At 38.1% G+C, this 27,432-nt stretch overlaps 1 protein-coding gene across 2 annotated transcripts in view; it reads left to right on the forward strand.

The window, feature by feature from the left end:
• The first annotated feature begins 10,127 nt into the window (after positions 1-10,127).
• Positions 10,128-27,432, forward strand: part of LOC120538766 (cytochrome P450 2C20-like) — a 31,009-nt gene continuing 13,704 nt past the window's right edge. For both annotated transcript variants that reach the window (XR_005635509.1, XM_039768223.1), the window contains exons 1-5: positions 10,128-10,344; positions 10,435-10,597; positions 16,931-17,080; positions 18,630-18,790; positions 18,895-19,071. Coding sequence is in view for 1 of the 2 variants with exons in the window: in XM_039768223.1 (XP_039624157.1) it covers positions 10,171-10,344; positions 10,435-10,597; positions 16,931-17,080; positions 18,630-18,790; positions 18,895-19,071 (825 nt within the window). In the remaining variant the exon portion in view is untranslated. The remainder of the gene's footprint in view (positions 10,345-10,434; positions 10,598-16,930; positions 17,081-18,629; positions 18,791-18,894; positions 19,072-27,432) is intronic.

Here is a 27,432-nt window from a genome sequence, read left to right on the forward strand (position 1 = left end):
GCGCATTATTGCAATGTTACTTTTCTTGGTTGTTTATTAGATTACAGATTTTTCAAATGTTCATTTTTTCCCTGTGCTTAGAACTCGTTAAAAAAGGGGTTTTTAGCGGCGGTCATAAGGCTATAGCGCAAACTCTTGCAGTGTTAGTTTTCTCTGTTGTTCAAGGTTTTCTTAGTGTTATTCAATGTTTTTAAATTTAGTTTACTATTACTATGTGCATTCAATGGTATAATTAACTATATTTGTGCTTAAAATCTTAAAAAATATATATATTTACATACAGTTCATATGATCTGGAACGGATTAATTGTATTTACGTACAATCCTATGGGGGAAATTACTTTGGTTCCACTGTATTACTGTCTGACAAAATTACAGGCATTTTGTGAAAATACAAGCCAGTATTACTGAGAGAGAAAATTAAAGGCACACAATACAGTGACGCATATTACAGCTACATACAAGGTCCCTTGCCATTTAATATAGACTGTTCCTACTAATGTTTATGCACTACTGTTCTAGCGCCCGTTATTGTAACGGGCTTAATGTCTAGTAATAATAATGATAACTCTCTGCGGTGGGCTGGCGCCCTGCCTGGGGTTTGTTTCCTGCCTTGCACCCTGTGTTGGCTGGGATTGGCTCCAGCAGATCCCTGTGACCCTGTAGTTGGATGGATTCTTTGCATTTATATAGTGCTTTCTCACTACTCAAAGCACTCAGCAATTGCAGGTTAGGCTCCTTGCTCAAGGGCCCAACAGAGCACAGTTCCTATTGGCATTTATGGGATTCGAAACGGCAACCTTCCGGTTAATGAAACAACCATATATGCACCATGCTAATCGACCTTATACATATGCAATCATGATACAGCAGACCTTCACTGGCTGGTAGAACAGCCATATAAAACATCCAGTAGTGTGAGAAAGAAGTTCTGTTCGCTAAGTTGGAGGCAAGCAGAAAAGCATTATATGGTGGCCAAAACATGGGTGTCAGCAACAAGAGCTAATATATTCAATGGCAACATGTTACTGCTGCTGTAAATGTCAAGAGATCCAGTCACACCATCCATCCATTCATCCATCCTTTATCCAACCTGCTATATGCTAACTACAGGGTCATGGGGGTCTGCAGGAGCCAATCCCAGCAAACACAAGGCGCAAGGCAGGAAACAAACCCCGGGCAGGACACCAGCCCACTGCAGGCCTCACAATGTCTAAAATAAAAAAAGAAGTGGATTGCTAGTTACTGGCACAGTTTGCTTGTAATGGGAAGAGGAAAAAAACACACCGATATTTTCTGGAGGCACGCAGACAAGCATTATTTGATGGCCTAAGCATGGGCGTCAGCTATAAGTGCAAATATGTTGATTGGGAACATGCTACTGTTGCTGTAAATGTCATGAGCTCCAGCCACACCATGCCTTGAAATAATAAAAGGTCTGATCTCTGACATCGAAGCGGAAGGCTAGTGATTGGTACAGTGTGCTTGTAATGGGAGAAGGAAAAAACACACCTTTCTCTGACTTCAGAAATTTGAGCTCAGAACAAAACACAAGCAAGTTACACTTCTAATTTACAAAAACCTAACACAGCCATTGTCAATTTGAGAGAAATTCACAGAACAAGAGAGTCCTTAGGTGCTTCCCAAATACATTGAGGTCGTCAGAATTTCTAATTTTTCAAGAGCTAGCAGTTACACATGAGAAGAGATTGGATTGAGATTTGATGCCATAGAGAGGTGGCACCACCAAACACCATTCATTAGCAGACTTTAGTGGGCAAGAAGAAGCACAGGACCTAAAGAAGGTCTCCATATATATAAGTACATGTGCTGATCCAAAGACTACTCTTTAGGCAAGCATCAAGGATTTGATCTTAACATGTGCAGTTACAGGTAGTCAATATAGTGATTTGATGTCACTGGCTGGTGGAATACAAGATGTGCTGAAGCATTCTGAATCACCTGCATGTCAGGCATGTTTGGTTTGGTTTATGGCTCTGAATTAACCTTACAGGAGTTAGTGTGAGCATACATGTGTTAGTGTGGCCCATATGGTTTATCATTCTCTGACTCAGGATAATCAAATGACACTGAATTGCTAAATAATAAAATTTGCAGGTGGACATCCTTCCTTCAGTTTTGAAAACCTACCATGCCTAGAAAAACATCAATACAAAAATGAAGTCCAAACAGAATTGTAAAAAGTACTCATAAATGATATTTGAGTAAAAGTCAAAGTACTTTGTCAAATTTTTACTTTCACTGAACTAAGAAGTATTTCAGTTAACAATACTTCAGTAAAAGTTAAAAAAGGATCTCCCTTCAAAAATAAACAAGTACCTAAAGTAAAAGAACATTTTGCAATAATGAGAAGATGCAAGGCTTTGTCCAAAGAACATTTATTTTAGTTTTTTTAACAAGAGTCACACAATATTTTCCTACAGAAATGCACTCAGAATAATGCATCATGCAGATGCCATCATACCTTTGATCGGTACATAATTGCAGTCAGTGCCACAGTGATAACCTGAAGCATTTTATTAGTGAGTGTGGATATAACTTACCTGTAAACTGTGTCTTCTTAGTGGAATTCCCAGCAGCAGTAGATAAGCTCACCTCTGCTCCAGAAGAAGAAGAAAATAAAATATAAAAATAACAATAAAAACTAAAGGGAACATTAGATACAATATAAAAAAAACAAAAACCTGAGTGAGAATACACATAGATTAGCTTTATTATTCTTCTCTGAAGTAAAGATGGATTTTAGAAGGCAACATTTTACATTAAATAGTAATTCTAAAATTTCAGAATTGTTTTTTATCTTTAACAAGAAATCTCTTAAAAAGTTAGCTCGATTTGGTACCCTATTTTATCTTTAAATTACTTTCTTGAGCACTTATGTGAATCTTTTGTCATTAGAATTAACCACAGATAAACACAAGGCATGTTATTAACTCTCCAGCATAACCATACTGTATACTGGATATATACCAGTTAGTTGTGTCCTAATATTTATTAATGATTTTAATGTCTTTCAATAGACCATTTAAATTGCACATAGTAACATTTTCCCACAAATATAAGTATGAAGGACAGTAGTACGGTACTGGGCTGACTGTACACCTGCCGGCCTAATTCTTCAATCAGGAAGAACAGCAGCTACACCAGAGAGTAGTTTGAACCCCTCTTCCATGCTTGCATCAAGAACTTTAATAGATGTCCTTGTATATGTGTGTATGCATGTGTGGTACCTAAACAGAAATAAATAAATGCAATAAGTACATATGGAATACATATACAGTGTGATGGATGGCCGGCCATTTATCCTGGCCAATACCCCCAAGCCGCCAGGTGGAGCCCTCCTTGCAGCGTGGAGGTCCCCAGAAGATCAGCAGGGCATCATGGACATTGGAGTTTTTATGCAAAGCCCTGCTGGATGCCGTGGGGGCCACAGGAGGGAGCTGCAGGGAGGACCGAGGGCTTCTTCGTGCCCTGTGACCCGGAGGTTCGTCACAGGAAGAGCGACGGACTTCCGGGTTGAAGAAAAGAGCTTTTACCTGACCCGGAAGTGATTGAGGATCACATGGACTGGGGATTGAGAACACTTCCGGGTCAGGGAGTATAAAAGGACTTTGGGAACTCACAGACAATGAGCTGAGCTGGGTGGAAGGGTGGCAACGCGTCTGGGAGCTGGAGGATTGTATTATTGTGGTTTATTGTAATTATATGAGTATTGTGGTGGAGAGTGTGCTTTGTGCACTGTGGCGACAAAATAAAGTCAACTTGAGGACTTTTACCTGGTGTCTGGAGTCGTGGACAGGGGTTCAAGGGTGCGAGAGCGCCCCTTGTCGTTCACAACAGACATAAATGATCAAATGTCAAACTGAAACATGATAGAGTACTGAGCAATTGCATATAGCAGTTCCTCAAAACTTAAAATATCCTTTAATCCAGCGGTTCTCAAACCTTTGTTTTCCACGCTCCCCCCCCCTCCCCCTTTCTACCAGGAATAATTCTGCACCCCCTGCATAATATAACATAGATCAGAATAACCCATGATACAACTAACAAAGGTATGATACTCATGCGGTGTTGCGGTAATATATCATTTTTACTTCCATAAGATTTGCATGTGCTCGGCTAACTTCGATGAAATATTTGCAATTTTAGTGCTTTAATAACTGTTAAAATGCCTTGTGTGGTTTTTGGTAGTAATTCTAATCCCAAAAACAAAGAATAAATTATTTATTCTTATTTAATTATTTTTTATGTAAAGAAACGATTAAATATGTTTTAATTTTTAAAAATCTAGTAAACGAAGACACCGATGAAGTCAATCTGCATGAGACGAACGTATTTTCGTCCGACAAATATTATATTGCTGTTAGTTGTATCATGAAAATAACCCAATTCACAGTAAATTAACTCAATTTGGCAATATTGGCTACGCTGCCAATGTGGTGCAGTAGCGCCACATTATCACCTGATCTACTGTTACCTGAATGTTCGCGAGAGATACCAATACCGATTTTCTGGATTGAAAATACGTGACTATAAAAGCAGCAGCAGTGGTGCCGCTCGTCAGTTAGTCATTAGATCTATGCCTTAGAAATATTTTATTTTAATTTTAGTTATAATGCATTTGTTGTGATTATATGCTTGCAAATTTAAATTTGAAATAAAAATGTAAAAAATTAATTTTGATGCCTTGTTCATTTATTCGACGTCCACCTTGTACAGCTTCAGCACACCCCACAGTTTGAGAACCGCTGCCTTAAGCCAACCAGTAAATGGTACTATTATCCAGAATAAAGACACGGCCTAAGTCCAAAAGGGGTGGAGTGGTTGCTCTATGGCTGGGGATTGGCACTGGCAATCGAAAGGTTCGAATCCCGTAAATGCTAAAAGTGACTCTACTTCATTAAGCCCTTGAGCAAGGCCCTTAACCTGCAATTCCTCCGTCCTGGGTATGACGTTAATCTGCATCCAGCCCTGCATATAAGTCCTCCAACCTGCAGGGAAAAACCTAAGGGTTGGTGGCAGAGATGACACTCCGGCCACCATTAACAAACCTCACACTGGTTCTATTCCATCTGAACTTGTGTGGTGCTGAGGTGTCACCCATTGCATGGCTACACAATCTGGGATCCTGAGTTGGTTCATCATGTGGTGGGTGCAGCAATGTGCTGTATCAGCGTGTGCTCCTAACCTCTCTCCTCTCTCTATGTCCAAAGATGGTGTTTGTATACAAAAGAAATGCCCACATTCAGTACATCTCTGCATACCCAGAACATGTCGACACCAGCATCCCAGGGCAAAGTAAGGTACGATGAATTGCTTCTTAAATGATGACAGTAAATAAATTTAGTAACACGTTCATTCGCAAACATCAAACATGGCTGTAATGGGGCATTTGTATTTATGAAAGCTAAACATTAATATAAGTTAAATTATTTACTATGATATTGAACTACATTAAACACTGCAAGAAAGAGGAACAAATTTGTCAGCAATGCACACACGCAGTTACACAGGTAGCAGCAAACTTTAGCTTGAGAACACAAATAAGAAGGCTGAGTCCATGAGCATGTCACAAAGAAAGAACAAAAATGCTGTGCATGAGCAAAAGTCCTACAGAATTGTATTACCCAGCCTGAACATGAAACAGTGAATTTTACACAATTAATCAACTTGCACTAATATTATATTATAATAATTCAACTTTAATACTACATAATAAAATGGCAATTACAAATATGAAAGTCAATGTTCTGCTCTGGAATGCTCTGGACATGAGTCAGCTCTATTGAATTGAAATGTTTTCTCCTGAATCATGTGTTGGAATATTACAAAGGACAGATCAGACAAAACAAAATTCACACACTTTGCAATTCAGTGGAAGACAGAATAACAAATGAGCACTAATTATCCAATAATTTACCAAGAAAAAATATATAACTACTCAAAGTTCACCCTTGCATACAAAAGCAGAATATAGCTTTAGTAGATTCTGGCTGGTAGGACAGTGTTCTCTTAGCTTTCCCTGAGCTCAAATTCCATAAAGTATAAAAAAAAAGTACTTTTCTCTGCTTGAAGGAAAGCTAATACCCCTTTGATTTCCTCTCACATAACAAGAGACAGCAAGATCCCTCGCCCTCCACAAGTATTCACTGGAACCCCGAGTCTGTGTTTTCCAGTTAAGCAGTGACTTTTACAGCCAGGCTCACTCTAGCGTCACTCTAGCACTCTAGTATTCGGGCGTGTAAGAATCCGCTGTAATATTCTGTGTGCAAAACATAATGCAGTGGTATCTCAGTATACGTCCTTAATCTGTTCCAGATCCTTTGACTTATACCAAAAAGGACATATACCCATAAAAAATAAAGGGAAAATGATTAATCCCTTCCCATGAAAAAAAATCCTATTGTTATTGGCATATTATACATTGATGGGGTTGTATAAAATAATTTAAACACTGCTTAATACTAAAATACATAAATACAAAAGATGAAATGAATGATGATGAAATAAATGAAAATTTAACCTCACTTTTTAATAACATCTTTGTTTTCACAATCGTAGATACCGTCATTCTCAACATATGGTATACAGCAGCCAAGTCCCAGATACGCATGCCACCTTCATACTTTTCAACAATCAATTCAAATTTACATGAAAAAACACAAAATCACGTGACAATTCACAGAGAGTTATAGCGCGGGTTAATAATAATACATTTTATTTATAATGCACTTTATATTTGAAACAAATCTCAAAGTGCTACAAAATTAATTCGACCCAAAAGCTCTGATAAAAAGATAAGTTTTAAGACCAGATTTAAAAGCATCAACAGTCTGTGGCGTCCTCAGATACTCAGGAAGAGCATTCCACAGTCTGGGTGCAGCTGAGCAAAAAGCTCGATCTCCCATGGTATGAAGTCTAGTCTTAGATGTTTTCAAAAGATGCACTGATGACGAGCGAAGGTTTCATGTGGACATATGTAAGGAAATAAGTTCTTTGAGGTAGGGAGGGGCATCCCCATAAATACACTGGTGGGTAAGAAGGGCAACCTTGTAATCAATTCTAAATAAAACAGGGAGCCAGTGAAGAGATTTAAGAATGGGCGTAATATGATCGTATTTACACCCTCTCATCAGGATCCTAGCAGCACTGTTCTGAATATACTGCAGCTTTTGAAGGGTTTTTCCAGTTTTTCTCACTGTCCCAATGAGAAGTGCATTGCAGAAGTCCAGCCTGGAGGAGACAAACGCATGGACTAACTTTTCTGCATCAGCAAACGTGAGTGCTGATTGTTGAATTGGGTTGTTCAATGAATGCTAGTAACTGGTGTACTGATGTTCATGGGCAGTTGTGGCTTTGTCTCGAGAGAGGTAAACAAGGATAGCGCGCGGTGTTCTAGCATGCGAGTCGTATTCCAAACAAAGGTCGTATACCAAGCAAAATGTTTCACATCCAAACAGGACGTATACCAAGTTGGACTTATTCCAAAGCAGGTGTATACCAAGGTACCACTGTAGATATTATTTACACAATATACAGTAAGGTCCATGAGTATTTGGACTGTGACCCAATTTTCAGAATTTTGGCTTTATAATGCACCACAATGGATTTAAAATGAAGAAATAATTACATGATTGAAGTGTAGCTGTTCAGCATTTATTCAGAGGGTTTAAAAGAAATATTGTAGGAGCCATTTGGGAGTGACAGACATTTTTCTACATGGTCCCTCAATTTTCAGGTACTCAAAAGTATTTGGACAATTGACTGACAAGCTGTTCCATAGCCAGGTGTGAGAATGCCCCTCATTATTTCATTAACTATAAAGCAGGTAGAAGGTGTGAGGTTGATTCCAAGAGTGGAATTTGCATTTGGAAGCTGTCGCTATGAACTTTCAATATGAGGTCCAAAGACCTACCCATGCAAGTTGGAAAAGTCCATCATTAGGCTGAGAAAACAAAACTAATCCAGCAGAGTGGTAGCAGAAACACCAGGAGTGGTCAAATCAACCATCTGATACATTCTTAAAGAGTACGAATGCACTGATGCACCAGCCATGGCAGACAACTGTGCTGGATGATCACAGAATTCTTTCCTTGGTGAACAAAAAACAGTTAACGACATTCAGCCAAACCAAGAACACATACTGGTAGGCCTATCATTACCAAAGTCTACAATCAAGAGAAAACTTTATGCAGGTAAATACAGAAGATTTACCAAAAGGTGCAAACCACTGATAAACCTCAAGCATAGGAAGGACAGTTTATACTTTGAAAGAAAACATTTTTTTAAAGCCAACCTAGTTCTGGAACAGTTTTCTTTGGACAAATGAAGTTAAAATCAATATATACCAGAATGATGGATAGGGAAAAGCAAGAACAAGGGAAGGAACGGCTCACAATCTGTTATATACCACATCATCTGTGTTTATTGGTGTTTATTGGTGATACGACTACTGACAGAAGTTGCAGGATGAAGTCAGAAGTGTACAGGGCTATACTCTCTGCTTAGATTCAGTCAAATGCTGCCAAACTGATATTGATGACACTTCACAGTACAGATGGACAATGAGACAAAACATACTGCAATAGCAAACTAAATGCATTTCAAGGCAAAGAGGTCGACTATTCTTCAATGGCCAAGTGAATCAACAGACCTCAACCCAATTGGACATGAATTTCACTTGCTGAAGTGAAAACCGAAGGCAGAAAGTCCAATGATCAAGCAGCACCTGAAGACAGCTGCAGTAAAGGCCTGGCAAAGAATCAGTAGGGTAGTAACCCAGTAGTAGGAGATGGGCCATTGATTGCAACTGGATTTTCACCTAAGTTTTAAAAATGATTGTTATATTCATGATTATGTCAGTCTGTCCAAATACATTTGAGCCCCTGAAAATGGGGGGACCATGCATAAAAATGGTTGTCATTTCTAAACGGCTCATACAATGTTTTTGTTAAACTCCTTGCATTAAAACTGTAAGTTTACACTTCAATCACATCTTGATTGCTTCATTTCAAATCCATTGTGGTGGTACACAGTACCAAAATTATGAAAATTGCATCACTATCCATATACTTACTGTACTAGCCTAACTGTTTAACTTGTGGTCTGAAAGTATTATTTATGCCCATAAATTTGCTGAAAAATGTAATGAATAAATAGTATGCTGTTTGACCTAAGAATGTAGTGGAGTGAAAGCAAAAGTGGTCCTAAATGAAATTTACACAAGTAAAGTACAAATAGATTAAAAATGTACTTACACTAAGTGAAGTAACAAATTCGTTATACTTCATTATTTTACACTGAACCTTAACTACTGACAACAAGAAATGGATAATAAACATGACAATCTCAAATATAATCCAATTCAGTATGACAGAGGTTGGAGCCCATCCCAGCAACATCAAAGCAGTCTCGGATACAGTGCCAGTCCATCACAGTACCCACTCACACACACACACACCGGGGAAATTTTAGAATCTGCTATTCACCAAAAGCATACATGTACCGTGAAAGGAAAATCCACACAGAAAGAGTTATATGTAACTTTCACACAGACCATAACTGAGCAAGGTGAAATCTCAGGATTCTGGGTCTTTGGGACAACAGAGCTAACCACTGTGCCACCATGCTACCCTGTCTCCAGCAAGACATTTAACCTAAATGTTTATGACAACAGTAAGATAGGGACAGAGGAACAGTTGTTTCCTAACACAGTAATTTATTCTTTGTACTTCACGGCTGTATTTTATATTATACCCTTCATGATGGTTATCACTCCAAAAAAAAACAGCACAGTAGAATTTATTGGCGTTTAATACTGGGGTAGAGGGCACTGGCAGAACAAAGTAACAACCTGCTCATTATCATGCAGTCAGATAAACAGATTAGCCTGGAATTTGTGGCTTTATGCTTTTTTATACAGTATACACCTTCAGATAATAGTAAATAGCTAATTTATTAAAAAGCTGAATGTATCTTCCCTAAGTAACTGATCTGATTCTGACTCGATCGTGAGTTTGATAATAGCGAAGCAAAAAAAAAAAAAAAGAGGCCGGCAAAGGGGCATGACTCAGACCGCTCTTTGAGTATTTACACAGCGGCAGCCTGCCTCTTCGAACACAACCTGGTTACTTCATAACAGAGACAGTCATGGAGCCCGTTGGCACGCTGATTCTGGCCGCGATCGTCGCGGGTCTGCTATTCTTGTTGTTTCGAAGAGACACGGCTCGTTACGCCAACATGCCTCCAGGTCCTACCCCGTTGCCTGTGATCGGTAACCTGCTGCAGGTGGACGGCAAAGCTCCCCATCTGAGTTTTGAGAAGGTTTTTGCTTTTATTCATATTTTTCACTGCTTTATAGATTAAACATTTCTGCAAACTGTATAATTGCACCTTGCCATTTTTGCCTTACAGTTGAGTGATAAGTATGGACCCGTGATGACGGTGCACATGGGTCCCCAGCGTGCGGTGGTTCTGGTCGGCTATGACGCGGTGCAGGAGGCGCTGGTGCAGCAGGCTGACGCGTTTGCCGGGAGGGCTACACTGCCGCTGTTTATGAGGATCAACAGGGGGTTTGGTAAGAATTCTGCTCTGCAGGAGTTTTCAACCTTCTTCTTTGCTGTGCCATACCTAGCAGTTGAAGTGTTTGTAAGACTTCTTTATTTCTTTTGATCTTTATTTGTTAGGTATTGAACTCTTATTTAATGGCGGTAGCGCTGCTGCCTCGCAGTATATAAGGTGACGTGTTCGCTTCCCGGGTCTTCCCTGCGTGGAGTTTGCATGTTCTTCCCGTGTCTCCGATTTTCTCCCACAGTCCAAAGACATACAGGTTAGGTGCATTGGTGATCCTAAATTGTCCCTAGTGTGTGCTTGGTGTGTGTGGTGGGCTGACACCCTGCCTGGGGTTTGTTTTCTGCCTTGCCCCCTGTGTTGGCTGGGATTGGCTCCAGCAGACCCCCGTGACGCTGTAATTAGGATATAGCGGTTTGGATAATGGATGGATGAACTCTTATTTATCCATCGTCCAAACCCAATTCTGATTCTCCCATCTCCAATCCTAAACTACCTTCCATTTCTTTCCACCCTAAAATGAGTGATGATAATATTAAAACTAAACAATTAGTAGATTAATGCAAAACCTCTATTTATCAAGGCTGATATGGTACAAGGAACAAAAGATGATTAATCTGCCAGCATTTAAAATCTGACTACAACTGACAGCAAGTTAACTGAAATTGAAAGCAACTGAAAGCAGGCTCGAGTTTTTTATTTTATTTTTTTTTTTATTTTATTTATTTCTGAACCAATTCCATAAACAGATAATAGCTAAATCTTGTTTGCCCTGAAGACATAGCAGGATTGCAATGGTTCTTGATGTGATGGCTTCTCTGTTTCTCTTGTGTAGTTGGGTCGTCTCTCTCAGCATTATCTTGCACTTGCTGCTCCCAACTTCTTTTTCTTGCGTGTCTCCACATGTACCACCACTAATGACTTGTGTACCATAAATGGAACTGCTGCTCTTGACTGTTGCCTGAATCAGGTTCAATAATTTTAAGAAAGAATTCAGGTCCATGAGTGACATGGATAGAAATGAAGCATCTCTTACAACAGCACTCCATCCTCTTTTGTAGTTTGCAGGGTTTAGTACAGATTACTAAATTACATTTATTATAAGGTATTCTGTTAAGAAAATGAAATCATTCAGTCCCTCAGGACAGCACTACATTTCTTCATGTACAGTGGATTCATAAAGTATTTGGACCCCTTCACCTTTTTCATATTTTTGCTTTGTTACAGACTTGTGCTAAATAATTTAATTAAATTTTTCTCCACATAAAGCAACATTCAATGCACTAGAATGACAAATGTGGTATAGGATTTAAATAATTCTTGCAAATTAATAAAAATAAAATACTGAAATCTCACATTAATAGAAGTATTCAGATTCCCACTCAGTACTTTAGCAGTGATTGCAGTCTGGATCCTCCTTGGGTTTGATGGACAAGCTTCACACAATGGGGTTGGGGATTTTCTGCCATTGTTTTCTACAGATCCTCCTAAGGTCTGTCAGATTGGATGTAGACCACCTGTCGACAGCTATTGCTTTCAAGACCAGCCTCTCGCTGGGCCACTAAAAGACATTCCCAGAGTTGTCCTTAAGCCACTACTAGATGTCTTTGCTTTGTGCTTAGGATCGTTGTCCTGTTGGACGGTAAACCTTCGACCCAGTCTGTGGACCAGAGTACAATGAAGAGGGATTTCCTTAAGGATATCTCTGTACTTTTCTCCGGTCAGCTTTCACTCAACCATGTCTGGAGTCAGTGACGTGCAGTCAGGTTCGTGGCTGGTGAGGCACTGACTCCTTCAGAGTCAAATTTTCAAATGTATGATTCCAAAAGAGTAACTTATTCGCTATTCAATTGGCAGCATGCACATTGACTATTGGTTATGTTTCATATCTTATCAGCATTCTTAACACACACATAGGTAAGGTATATTTGGCTAAGAAAGAACGTTACATTAATAGCGTTGAGAGAGAGCATATTTGCTCTGCACCCTCCATGTGTTCTAAAGTTGCTGTTACAATTCCACAATTCATACTCATTCAATACAAAAGTATTGAGTGGTGTATAAAAAAAACAGATTTCAATTTTAACCTTAATTGAAATATTTAGTTGTTTTTAAAAGCTTTAAATTCTGATGTTTGAATCAATTTTAATACAAACTGTTTAACAAAAGGATAACAAGAAAAACAAAACAATATTTTATTTAAGGTAAAAATTAAGTTTTTAAATAGTAGATTTTTTTTTCTTAGTCTGATCCTGCGTTTTTTGTAAAATTGAAAGCCACTTATGGTCTTACCTTTATTTGTAAAAGAAGTCCATGCTCCTCTCCTTCCTTACGAAAATCCCTGTCACTTTCTTCTATTAGTCCTCCTTATTTTCTTTTAGTTTAAAAAGTCTCTCTGCCTCAATGGAGATTATCGCCAAGAAGAACAGCAGTAACAAGCACCTGTTGTGCTCACATGCACTCTCTTCAGTGCGGCACGGTACTGTCTGCCTCACCTTGTGACTTTTCACTGCGGTTTTATGTCCGATCAGCAAGACTAAATATGTCACACACATTCATTAAAGATATTAGCCTGACTGTGGAAAGTCAGGGTGTATAATAAATGTGTCTGCAAACATTATACTGGCGACATACAGAGAGACAGCAACATGCACGTGGCAATTGCATGCATCAACCCCGTGTGTGAGGTATAGCGCAGTCCGAGGTGAGGTGAGGTGAGGCTTGGACAGGAAATGCGCAAATTCAGCAATTTTCACTTTAAAAATTACCAAAATTATTGGAATCATACAGAAAACAAATTTATTTTATGTTATCATTATTATTTTTTTTACTTTTCATGATGACAGATGAGGCTCTGCCTCACCTGCCTCCCCTGAACGCACGTCTCTGTCTGGAATTCTCTATTGCCAATAAAGGTGACGCTAATCTTGATTTTATCAGACCAGAGAATTTTGTTTCTCACAGTCTGAGAATTCTTATAGGTGTCTTTTTGCAAACTCTAAGTGGAATTTCATATGTTTTTACTGAACACTCTGTCATAAAGTCTAGATCAATAGATTTTTGCAGTGATGGCTGTCTTTCTGGAAGTTTCTCCCATCTCTACACAGATTCTCTGGTGCTCAGCCAGAGTGACCATTGGGTTCTTACCAAGGCCTTCTTTCATGATTGCTCAGTTTGGCTGGGAGGTGAGCTTCTGATTCTGCCAAACCTATTCCATTAAAGAATTACAGATTCAACTTTGCTCTGGCTAACCTTTAATGCAGCAAAAGTTCTTTGTAGCTTTCTCCAGATATGTGTTTTGACACAATCCTGTGTTTAAGCTTTGCAGGCAAATCCTTTGAACTCATGGTTTTTGCTCTGATACACATTGGTGTGTGCCTTTCCTAGTCATGTCCAGTCAATTGAATTGACCATGGATGGGTTCTAAACAAGGTGTAGAAACATCTCAATGATGATCAATAGAATGGGTAGCACCTGAGCCACATTTGAAGTGTCAGAGTAAAGGGTCCAAATAATTTTGTCAATGGAATATTTCATCCATCCATTATCCAACCCACTATATCTCAACTACTGGGTCACAGAGGTCTGCTGGAACCAATCCCAAGGTGCAAGGCAGCAAACAAAGCACAAGCAGGGTGCCAGCCCACCGCAGGGTGCGCACACACACACACCACACAAGGGACAATTCAGGATCACCAATGCACCTAACCTGCATGTCTTTGGACTGTGGGAGGAAACCAGAGGAAACCCACATAGACACAGGGAGAACATGCAAACTGCATGCAGGGAGGACCCGGGAAGCAAACCCAGGTCTCCTAACTGCGAGGCAGCAGCGCTACCACTGCACCACCTGGAATATTTCAGGTTATTATCTTTAATAAAGTTTCAGAAATGTTTAAAATCCTGTTGTTGCTTTGTCATTCTGGGCTACTGAGTGTTGTATGATGATGATGAGCGAATAAGCACAATACAATACAATTTATTTTTATATATCCCAAAATCACAAGAAGTGCCGCAATGAGCTTTAATAGGTCTTACCTTTTGACAGCCACCCCAGCCTTGACTCTCTAAAAAGACAAGGAAAAACTCCCCCCCAAAAAAACACTTATAGGGAAAAAAATGGAAGAAACCTTGGGAATGGCAGACCCCTTTCCAGGTAGGTTGGGTGTGCAGTGGGTGTCAAAAAGAAGGGGGTAAATACAATATAATGCACAGAACAGAACACAAGTAATCCTCAATATATTATAATAGTGCAATAGAAATATTACAAGTACAGAGCAGAATTCAACAGTAGATGATATCACTTAATACAATTTGGATTTGTTCAGAGTCCTGGAGACCTCAGCCATTAAACTGCCTCCCCCTATTGGTCATTCCACAGCTGAGTCAGTGCTGAGCCAACCAATCCGATGAAAGGACCCCTCTTCCCAATGACTCCTGCGATCTGCCGCAGAGATGACTTTACTTTAGGCAGGCAAAACAACTTGGCAGGTGGGCAGGGACACCAAGTGCCATAATTGAGTACCGAGAAGAGAAACAGAATAGGTGAGGGTTAGTAACAAATTATAACTATCATTTAACTTATGTTTTAGTGCTAATGACTAACAACAGAGATGCAGTCTGTACAGTTAATCAGCAGCTCTACTCAGGGTATGCTAAATTGAAGTAGTGAGTCTTCAGCCAGGATTTAAAAGTTGAGACCGAAGGGGCATCTCTTATAGTAGCAGGCAGACCATTCCACAGTTTATGGGCCATGCAACTGAAAGCTCCACCTCACACTGTTATTGTATTAATCCTTGGAATCATAAGCAGACCGGCATCTTCAGATCTTAATGTACATTCTGGTTTGTAAGTCATGATAAGTTCACACAAGTAAGCCGGGCCTCGGCCATTTAATGCTTTATATGTAAAAAGGAGGATTTTGAAATCTGCCCTAAACTTAACCGGGAGCCAGTATAAGGTTTTAAGAACTGAAGTTATGTGTTTGTTTTTTCTTATAATAACTCTTGCAGATTAACTGGAGGCAGTATAAAGAACAGTTTGAACATCCAGTGACACTGCATTGCAGTAGCCAATCCTACTAGAAATAAATGAATTAATTTCTCAGAATCCTGTTCTATTTAGAAAACACCTTCATTTCCCAACATTTTTATGATGGAAGAAACATGATTTAGACAACTTTGTAATGTGCACTTTAAATTACATTCTAGAATCAAAGATAACTCCTAGATTGCGGGCTGATTCAGTAAAATTAATGGTGATTCCAATTAAGTTAAATGATAATTGTTGTGATCAGCATCATTACCTCTAATAATTAACATCTCTGTTTTATCCATCCACTCCTTTAATTCACTAACACAACTAACTAAAGACAACATCGGAGAAACTTCTTTTGATCCAAAAGAGAGGTATAACTGGGTGTCATCTACGTAAGAGTGAAAAATAACATTATATTTTCTAATGATAGATCCCAGTGGAAGCATGTAAAGTGAAAACAGTAAAGGTCCCAGTACAAAGCACTATGGGACACCATATCTCAGTTCTGTGTATAATGATGTGTATAATTCTAAATTAATTTAAATGACTGTAGCAGAAGGCTGCAACACAACTACAGTCCATTTAAAAAAGGAGACGGGGACTGAAAGCATTCTAAACCAATTCTTAGAAAGTACATATTAATATTAAATTCAGAAACATATTTATTTAATTAGAATAAAATATTAGTTTTACATAGCTATGTAGAAGATTGAAGATTTTGTAATATCTTCTGTAAGTTGGCATGTTCATAGAACATACATGGCATTCTGCCATAACTCTGATGTCACTGCAGGTAACGCTTAGTCAGAAGGATGTAACATTTACAAAGATTCTCCAGCAGACCCCCGTGACCCTGTGTTCGGATTCAGCGGGTTGGAAAATGGATGGATGGATTTTCCAACAAACAGAAAGGCATAGAAGCATAAAGTTTTCTGAACACATGCTATGCAGATATAGGAAGCCATTCAGTAACTTAAAGAAGCATAACTAAGATGACTGTAAGCCTAAAGCCAAAACAGCACAAGCAAAACGTTTCTTGGATTATCAGTTTTTCTTTTCTTTTTGAGAATTTGAGAAATGAGTCTTCAGCTTTGCATAGTTGGATTAGTGTGTCACCAGCCTCCTAAATTAAATCCTTATCTTTTACAGTTGGAAGGAAAACCACATCGATCAGACATGAAATCGAGCCAGTGTGGTTATGGCCAGTAGCAGTAGGGTTTCATTTTTGGGGTTGCATAAAAGTGTTTATAAATTGGTTTCATTTCATGAACACTTAATAATTTTCCCAATTTATCTTGTGCAGGTTTGATCCTAAGCAATGGAGAACGCTGGAAACAGCTCAGACGCTTCTCACTTTCCACACTTCGAGATTTTGGAATGGGAAAACGCAGCATTGAGGGGTGGATCCAAGAGGAAGCTAAGCACCTTATTGAGGAATTTAGAAAAACCAAAGGTGAGCCATGCCATCTGGGGATAGGTTGAGGAGCATCACAAATATTACTCATGTTAGGTCGATTGCCAATTAACAGCACGTATCAGATATCAGAGACCTTTGGCTGGTGCTAAAACTTCAACATAACATGAGGTAACTACTATAGTTCCAAATTAATCAAATAGTCAGTGCCTTAATTGCAGGTGCATGTCTCAAAAACTGCAAGATAATTTCATGAGTAGTCTCAGAAATAATATCAGCCAGACATGAACAAAGTGCAACCGAAATGCAAACCAGTAGTCTAAAGTCGAAGGCCACCAAGAGAAACAGACTGACACTTCACATGATATGCCACAAAAGTACAGCATCAAAAATGAAAGAAATTGCAGGATTGAATCAATGTATATCTGAGTTAATCACAACAAAGATTGTACATCACATGCGTCACAAACCTGTATTTTATGGAACAACCGTTACTGAAAGTGAAATGGCTTATATTCAAGGGCAATGCACAAAGACGCATAATCTGGTGTAAGGTGCACAAAATCTGGACACCCGAGTAAGTGAAAACACAATACAACCTGATGAATCATCTTTCACTCTATTTCCTTTATCTAGACATACATACATTTGGAAAAAGCCAATGCCTTCACTTTACAATGTTTGTTATCATCTGTTAAACATGGTGCAGGGTTCATAAAAATACGGGCAGCCACCTCCTGAGAGTCATTTGGACCAATGATTGCTCCGCATGGAAGTATAATTGTCAAGAATAATGAAACAACAAAAACTTAGCACTGAATGCCAACAGGAAATATATCATTCCCACAATACTGTGCATTTGAATTAAAGACAGGACTCTTGACCAATGAATGAGGAAGAGGTGGATATTCAATTTAAATGCACTGCATTATGGGACAGATGTTTTTACTGTTGATATTCAATGCTGAGTTTTCAATAAGTAACTGTTAATATTTTGCCAAAAAATGCACATTTTGACCATATGAATGGATAACAGACATCAGGGTTATGCGACATGAGTTAGTTGAGAATTTTTTTACATTTTTCAATGGACATTTTCACAATGTTTGTTCTTGGACTGAACTGGTCACCATTACTGTTTTATTATGTCATAAACATTTTTCTCTCATTCTGCATAAAAACAAGAGATTTTATATTTTTCTCGGTTGTCACTTCAAACCACATGGTGTAAGTAACATTTAAACAAAATGTTGTTTTTGGGCAGAGTGATATAAATAACATTTCTGTTCTGATCTTTGCAATATTACTGACTGTAATTGTTTTTAATCCTTTTTGTTTAGCTCTCAATAACACAATGTAAACATCAGCACATCCCTGGGCATTCACAACAACTGACACCCAGCAATTCAAAATTTAAATGTTTATTTTGAGCTTGGAAAATTAGGTGATTATGACTTCAGGTTGTAACTGGTGGCATTGACATGTTCTCCACGGTTTCTTGCATTGTTATAGAGTCTTTTATGTAGTCAATTAAAGGTATTTGTTATCTTCACTAAAATTATATCTAACTTACTTTGTTCTCCAAAAGGTTCTCTGTGTGATCCCACAATAATTTTGGGCCGTTCTGTTTCCAATGTCATTTGCTCCATTGTTTTTGGTCAACGATTTGAGTATGAAGATAAACTGTTTGCCCATCTGATATCACTCCTTAACAGCAATGTGCGTTTGGCCGGCAGCATTGTTGCCCAGGTGATAATATTGAGATTATTTTTACCATATTTGTTTTAGCTGTGGTGATGAACTGTGTACCACTTGTACCTTACTGAATTACTCTTTTTATATATTTTGTTCAGCTGTATACCATGTTTCCAATACTTATTGATTTAATGCCTGGACTTTATAAGAAGATCGTAAAAAATGTGAATGAACTCAATGAATTTACTTCAGAAATGATTGAGAAACACAAAGAGACACTGATTATCAGCAGTCCACGGGATTTCATTGACAGCTTTCTCATCAAAATGAAGCAGGTAGGTGCAAAACCACTGAGCATAGAACCGTGGTGCTTTAATCCAAGAGGACTATGACATCTTCAACACAATTGATCTTTTACTGAAAAGAATCCTATCTTCTCATAACTCTTTGGTTTAAAAAATATGTGTGTAAAAGTTTTTAGTTTATAGTTTTTGAGATTTGTGTTTAAGTGTTTTTAACCTTATACAACAGATATTTGCATGTGTATTGTACCAACATGGAATCGAAAGATAAAGAAGGATAAATAAAATAATAACTGATAAATTAGAGCATACAGCATTAGGGATAGCTGAAAAACAAGCCAAGTTTTTAATTGCCTCACTATGAATGTCATTAATTGAAAACCAAAATCTGCAAGGCAAAAACCGAAGTCAAAATTAAGGCAGCAAAAGGTAACTACTGTAGCGTGTTTATTTAAATGCAAAAACGTGGATGCTGAACTGTGGCTGCTGTCATCGTTTTATCATGGAAAGACTTTTGGGGACACCTCTCCTCTGAACATAAACCATTATTCAAATGCACAGATTCTTTGTAATGTGGACGCACAGTATGTTTAATTCTTTGTTACCACCTTAGTTTACCTATTCTTATACTTACCAAACTTGGGGATATACAGTTCACAGTTGCAATGCACTTGCACCCAGAACTGATGTCCATTAACCTAACCATCTGGCAGTAGTTCCTTCAGACTTGTATGACTTTCCCTGCAGCCTTCCAATTGTGAGTGTGCTCTCTCTCTCCCTCACCCTGAATGATCTAACTGAAGACGACCTCATCTCCTAGCCCCTGGTGGTAAAACAGAGCAAACATGCAGTTAGGGAAGCAGGCGTTACAAATGTAATCTTTTAACATTATTCAAATAGATAAATGAAAGAAAAATAAAGTGTGGCAATGTACACCAAACCAGCTGGAACTGCTAGATGTTTAGTCTTTCCAATGTGCTTTTTTCTTGCATTGGTTGAGTGTCAAAAGTAATTCAGAGCATTCGGGTTTGACTTCCCCCCTCCTTCTTTCATCTATTCTCTCTAATCAGCTCTTTTACTGATCCTATAAATCATTTTGCCATTATCCAAAGTTAATCAAACTAAAATCAAATTTCCCAAAGAACTGCTTTAGCTCACACTTCTGATGTCATAAATAGGAGACAACAATGCAGAAAACTTCTATATTATAGAAAATGCTTATGAAACCATACATGCCTTGTGGTAACAATTCTGCATTAATGATAAACAGGTTGAATTGTTGGGGATTAAATAAAAAAAATGCAACCAATGCAGGTGAAAAAATATAATAACACATTGAATATTATATATGTGCTTAGCAGTAAATATTACAAGATTGGTCTATTTTATGAAAATACAATATATAGGTAACGCAAAAGATTACACCAATGAAGGTAATAATAAACAAGAAACAGTTTACATGAACAAAATAAAAAATATATCAGAAAGGACATGAATATAGGCAAAGTATAGGATAAACAAACCAGAAATATAAGACAATGCAAATCGAATCTGTTATACAGTAAATGTGGTTAACTAAGACAGCCAGGAGAGAACTGAGCAAAGAGACTTTTGTTCTGGCATTTAAAGGAAAAGTATTGGAGTTTAATTCAGCGATGAAGAGGTATTCAAACACACAACAAGCCTGAGAACGTCCTAGTTGTTGTGCTCCAGCAGTGGTTCCCACGGGTTAAATGAACTCAAAGGCATTTTCCTCTGAAGCATTTAGTTGAAGGGAGGCATGAGCAGAGCTGCGGGTGGTCTGCAAGGACAGAGAACAGAATGCTAGATAAATGAGCAGGCTTTATGCCTTGAAACACCATGCAATATTTGACTTACAGTATATACTATTGTTATTCCTTCTCAATGCTTAAGAAATTGCATTCCCTGGCAGCAATTTCTGACTCAAAACCATAAACGGATGGTCAGTGTTATTAAAAGACAGAAGAGGCACCACAGCTCCTAAACTGTAAGTGCTTGTGTTTCTTTTCAGGACAAAGTCTTTAGTAAACTTTGGGTTTTGTAGAACATGGCAAGAAGACAGGATGGCCTTTAAATCAGTAAAAGCCTTTTCGCAATCATTCAACGAGACAATACTATAATTTTTTATGGCACTTCATCGAGTGTGTTAAAGGTGCGGCTCTACTTGCAATGTTGGGAATGCATGCAATAATCAGCTAGAACTAATAAAAATAAATATATTGTACATTTCAGTATATAGGTCAAGTGAAAACACAATCATAAGTATAATGTATACTGTTAAAAACAGATTTACAGGATTAGTTTGTTTCCCAAGAGCTGTCTACCATTGAGTTTTTGTCTGTCAAACGCACAGATCTTGACATAGCAGAAATGAGTTTAGAAGGAGCGTGACAAGGTAAATTTAGAATCACAGAAATCGTAGAAAGCACATCAGTCATTAGATACAGTTAAACCAGATGGGTGAATATCCTTGAGTCTGAATATCCATATGGCTTCTCTACAAAGCAAGAAGTTATTGTCATTTTCACAACAGAGGAGTGGTTTTACAATTTCTAAAACTGTATATTCAAGATCGGAAACAGACTCTTGTGCTGAAATAAAATGTCTGGATACAGACATGAATGTCTTAGTGAACATGTTCTTTTAGGTCTCTTACGTTCAGCAATGTTATGTCAGTAAATATCTGTGAATAATGATTTTAACTCTATACTGTATCTCTTTTGGAAATCACAATGTATATTACAGATGGCTCTTTTCAATGTACCATTTATAAAAAGCCTACTGATCAGAATACCTTACTTCATGCTTCCAATTTTATCCAAGGTCTTCAATTAATAATATACCATGTGTTAATAGAGATTTACTACTAAAAAAAATCATCTAAATCCATTTTATTTTCCAAACCACCTTTGCTTGCATTTTCTCAAGGGTGTATCATTATGGATTTTTAGTCAGTCATTTACATACATTCTTCACTTCCTTTCAGCACACTGTAACTTACTCCTTTAATAAAGAGACTGGAGTTCACATACCGGGTCTACCTACATGGAATTTGCATGTTCTTACTAAGTCTGAGTGGGTTTCCTCCTGGTGCTCTGGTTTCCTCCCACAGTCCAAAGACATGCAGGTTAGGTGAATTAGTGATTCTAAAATGGCCTTAGTGTGTGCTTGGGTGTATCTGGGTGTGTGGGTGTGCTTGCCCTGTGATGGACTGGCGCCCTGTCCAGGGTGTGTTCCTGCTTTGTGCCCTGTGCTACCTGGGATAGGCTCCAGCAGACCTCAGCTACCTGTTCAGGACTTAAGCAGGTTAGAGAAAGACTGACTGACTGACATTTTATTACAACACAAAAGTCTATTTCCCATCTTAAATATGCAATTTTGGAAGTTGTAAGACTATTGTGGGGATTACAATAAGCTCTTGCTCCTCACAGATGCCTATCAGATATTCAGACACAGACAATTTAACCATCTGGTTTAAAGGAAGCTAATGTCTTAAAGCATTAGTCTGGTATTTCTAAAGTGAAAGTTATTTTTTCACAATCATGGTATATTATTATATTATAAATTTTCCATATAAATTATGTTTTAAAGTGAAGTGTTTTTTAAAAATTATAAAAATACTTTGTCTGTTTTAGCATCTTGCAACAGCAGGGAACCCCGCATCCAGACCTGATAAAAAAAAATCATAAAACTTTGCAAATATGTCCATGTTAAAGTGGAAAATGTTTTAATTTAAGAAAACATGCCTTCCATATTTATGAGACATATGACAACCGAGGAAAACTAGAAATAATAATTTTATCACAGATTCATGGTTCTATTTTCTTGAGCTACAGGTACAGTATGTTACTTGCTCATTTCTGTGCTTGCAGCAGCAGTGAAGTTACAATACAATACAATTTATTTTTGTATAGCCCAAAATCACACAAGAAGTACCGCAATGGGCTTTAACAGACCCTACCTCTTGACAGCCCCCCAGCCTTGACTCTCTAAGAAGACAAGGAAAAACTCCCAAAAAAAAACCTTGCAGGGAAAAATGGAAGAAACCTTGGGAAAGGCAGTTCAAAGAGAGACACCTGTCCATATAGGTTGGGCGTGCAGTAGGTGTCAAAAAGAAGGGGGTCAGCACAATACCATACAATGCAATACAAAGAACAGAACAAATCCTCAATACAATATAAAAATAAAAATTTTAGAAGTACGTAGCAGAATTTAACAGTAGATGATATCACATAATATGATTTGGATATGTTTAGAGTCCTGGAGACATCATCCATCAAGCTGCCTCCCCCATTTGGCAATTCCACGGCTGAAACAGCGCTGGCCCAACCAATCCGATGAAAGGACCCCTCTACCTGACAATCCCTGTGATCCTATATCAGAGATGACTTTACCATAGGCAGGCAAAATGCCTTGGCAGGTGGGTCGTGGCACCAAGTGCCATAATTGAGTACCGAGAAGAGAAACAGAATAGGTGAGGGTTAGTAACAAATTATAACTATCATGTTACTTATGATTTAGTGCTAATGACTAGCAACAGAGATGCAGTCTGTACAGTTAATCAGCAGCTTTAGTCAGGATATGCTAAACTGAAGTAGTGAGTCTTCAGCCGGGATTTAAAAGCTGAGACCGAAGGGGCATCTCTTATAGCAGCAGGCAGACCATTCCACAGTTTTGGGGCCCTGTAACTAAAAACTCGACCTCCCACTGCTATTTTATTAATCCTTAGAATCATAACCAGACCGGCATCTTGAGATCTTAATGTGTAATCTGGTTTTTAAGCCATGATAAGTTCAGACAATGGACCTGCATTTAATGTTTAAAAGGAGGATTTTGAAATCTGCCCTAAACTTAACCGGGAGCCAGTGTAAGGATTTAAGAACTGGAGTTATGTGTTCGTATTTTCTTGTTCTTGTAATAATTCTTGCAGCCACATTTTGGATTAACTGGAGGCTGTATAAAGAACAGTTTGAACAGCCAGTGAACACCGCATTGCAGTAGTCAATCCTACTAGAAATAAATGCATGAATTAATTTCTCAGAATCCCGTTTATCTAGAAAGCACCTTAATTTCCTAACATTTTTAAGATGGAAGAAACATGATTTGGTCAACTTTGTAATATGTGCTTTAAATGACATGCTAGAGTCAAAGATAACTCCTAGATTGCGGGCTGATTCCGTGAAATTAATGGGGATTCCAACTGAGTTAAATGATGACAAAATATTATTGTGATCAGCGTCATTCCCTCCAACAAATAATATTAATATTAATTCACTAACACAACTAATTAAAGACAACATCAGAGAAACTTCATTTGATCTAAATGAAGGTATGACTAGGTGTCATCTGCATACGAGTGAAAATTAACATTATGTTTCCTAATGAGAGATCCCAATGGAAGGATGTAAAGTGAAAATAGTAAAGGTCCCACTACTGAGCCCTGCGGGACACCATATTGAACTTCTGTGTATAATGATGGGGTATTGTCAGCACATTTCTGTACATATTGGAATCGATTTGATAAATAAGATCTAAACCAAGCAAGCACGGTGCCTGTAAGGCCAATATCATTTTCTAGCCTGTGTAGTAAAATAGAATGGTCAATGGTGTCAAATGCTGCACTCAAGTCCAACAACATAATTACAGTGGAATTTCCTTCATCAGAGGATATCAGAATGTCATTAACAACCTGCGTTAGTGCAGTTTCTGTACTATGACCTGTGCGGAAACCAGACTGGAATTTCTCAAATAAATTGTAATGCATAAGGTGTGACTGAAGCTGATTGGCGACTAGTTTTTCTAGTACTTTAGAGAGAAAGGGTAAATTTGAAATAGGCCTATAATTATTTAGTATGTGTGGGTCTAGGTCTGACTTTTTAAGTAAAGATTTAATGACTGACACTTTTAGTGCATCTGGTACTGTGCCATGCAATAATGAACTATTGATAATGTTTAAAATAGGTGGTGGAAGAACATCCATTGCACTTTTTACTAGTTTTGCTGGCACTGGATCTTGGGAAAAGTACTGGGTTTCTTTTTAGAAATTAAAGTTAAGACTTCCTGCTCAGTTACAGGATTAAAATTATTAAAGTGCTGAATGCAATGTGAGGCAGGGTCTGCTAGGCTAGTATGCGGTTTTTTACTGTGATGCCGAGATCTGGGATCTTATATTTTTAATTTTCTCATTGAAGAAGTTCATAAAGTCTGTACTGCTAATATCTGTTGGTATTTTGCACTGTAGATCTGAATTTCCATTTGTTAATTTAGCAACTGTTATAAACAGTACCCGAGGATTTTTATTATTGCTATCTATTATTGTATAATAGTATTCTGAGCGAGCTTTAAAGAGGGCTTTTTTATATTTATTAACACTCTCTGTCCATGCAACTTGAAAGACATGTAGCTTTGTTGTACTCCATCTGCACTCCAGTTTTCGACACTCTAATTTAAGAGTTCAAGTGTTTTCATTAAGCCAGGGAGAGTTTCTATGTGCTTTGATCACTTTTGATTTAAGGGGAGCCACTGTGTCCAGAGCATCTCTCAAGGTCACATTATAATGTGATGTTAGCTGATCTAAATTATTTTCCACGCTTACATCTGATGTTAGCTGATTTAAATGGTTTTCCACAATTACACTCGACTTACTCAAAGTATCTACAAATTTTGAAGCAGAATTACAGTCTAGATGTTGCACTGTCTTTGTCTCAATCTGTGAGGCAGATTAAATCTGATAGGAAAGGGCAGGACTAAATCAAATGTAATTAAGTAGTAATTAGAAATAACTTCATTTAATGGAGTAATATATAAATTTTGAATTTCAACTTTGTAAGTTATAATTAAATCTAATGTGTGGTTATGATTATGAGTTGGACCTTTGACAATCTGACAAAATCCTACTGAATTTAACAAATAAGTAAAACATTTGCTAAAAGTGTCAGTTTCCACATCAATGTGTACATTAAAATCCCCCATCAGTACAGTACCATCATAATTTATAGCCAAATCAGATAGAAGGTTGCTAAATTCAGTCATGAACAATGAATATGGCCCTGGTGGTCTGTAGACTAGCACTATAACTGTGTTGGAATCTGTTTTAATATTTAAAATGAATGCCTCAATGGATGTAAAGTTGCATAGATTTTTAGATGTGATTTGCATTTTGTTACAATGAATTATTCCAAGTCCTCCTCCTCAACCAGAATCTCTAGACTTATGAAGGAACAAGTATCTATCTGGTGACACCTCAGCTAGGGGAACAGTGTCACATTTACTAAGCCAGGTTTCAGTGAGAAGACACAGATCAGATTTTGTACTTAATACAAAAGCTTTACTGCCAAGACAGCAAATGTTCAATAAGCAGCATTTAAAACTGCATGCTTCTTTCTGAACTGGTGATATATTTTTTGTTTTAATTTGAAGTAAATTTCTATTACAGATGCCCCTGGTGGAGGGTTTGGTTTTATCCCTTGGTCTTAATTATACACCTTGTAACAACATAACACCAAACAGCACATCCCTCTCAACACCACCCATCTTCACAATCTGTGTGGTTATTTTACACACAAGAGAGATGCACGGCAAGTGGCAGTGTAGCGAAAAGAACACATAGGAGTTCCTTTGCACATATAACACACCATTAGCAATTTTGTTTTTAATGCAGGATGGGTCAACTCTTTATTACAACATAATAATGAAAGAACTGAGTACAATGTTTATAAATGAGTACATTCACTGACCATGATACCAATCAATCTCTAAATACATGAGGACTGTGAGGTAGGAATGACAGCCCACTCTGCCTATGTTAAGGCATCTGTACTGAACTTAATAAACTTCAGCTTGATTAAACTTAGGTGAACTGGCATTGCTAAATTGCCCTGGTTTTGGGTGTGTGTGTGTTTTTGCCAACAGAGGGCATCACAACCCCCCTCCCCCCAAAAAAGGCAAAAAAAACCTCAGACACAATTACACTGACAACATTCCCGGGTTCAAAATGACATTTTTTTATGGGGCCACCTCTGTCCACTCAGGGGTCAGAGCTGGAAAAGAAGAGACTGGAGAAGGAAAGGAATGAAACATAATGTAAACATAAAGTATTAACATACTGTTAAATTCTGCTCCGTACTTCTAAAATTTTTATTATTATGCTGTATTAAGGATTTGTTCTGTTCTGTGTATTGTGTTGTATTGACTTCCTTCTTTTGACACCCACTGCACACCCAACCTACCTGGAAAGGGGTCTCTCTTTGAACTGCCTTTCCCAAGGTTTCTTCCATTTTCCCTACAAGGTTTTTTTGGGAGTTTTTCCTTGTCTTCTCAGAGAGTCAAGGCTGGGGGGCTGTCAAGAGGCAGGGCCTGTTAAAGCCCATTGCG

This window comes from Polypterus senegalus, chromosome 11 (assembly GCF_016835505.1).
Source record: "Polypterus senegalus isolate Bchr_013 chromosome 11, ASM1683550v1, whole genome shotgun sequence".
In the NCBI taxonomy this organism is placed as follows: Eukaryota; Metazoa; Chordata; class Cladistia; order Polypteriformes; family Polypteridae; genus Polypterus; species Polypterus senegalus.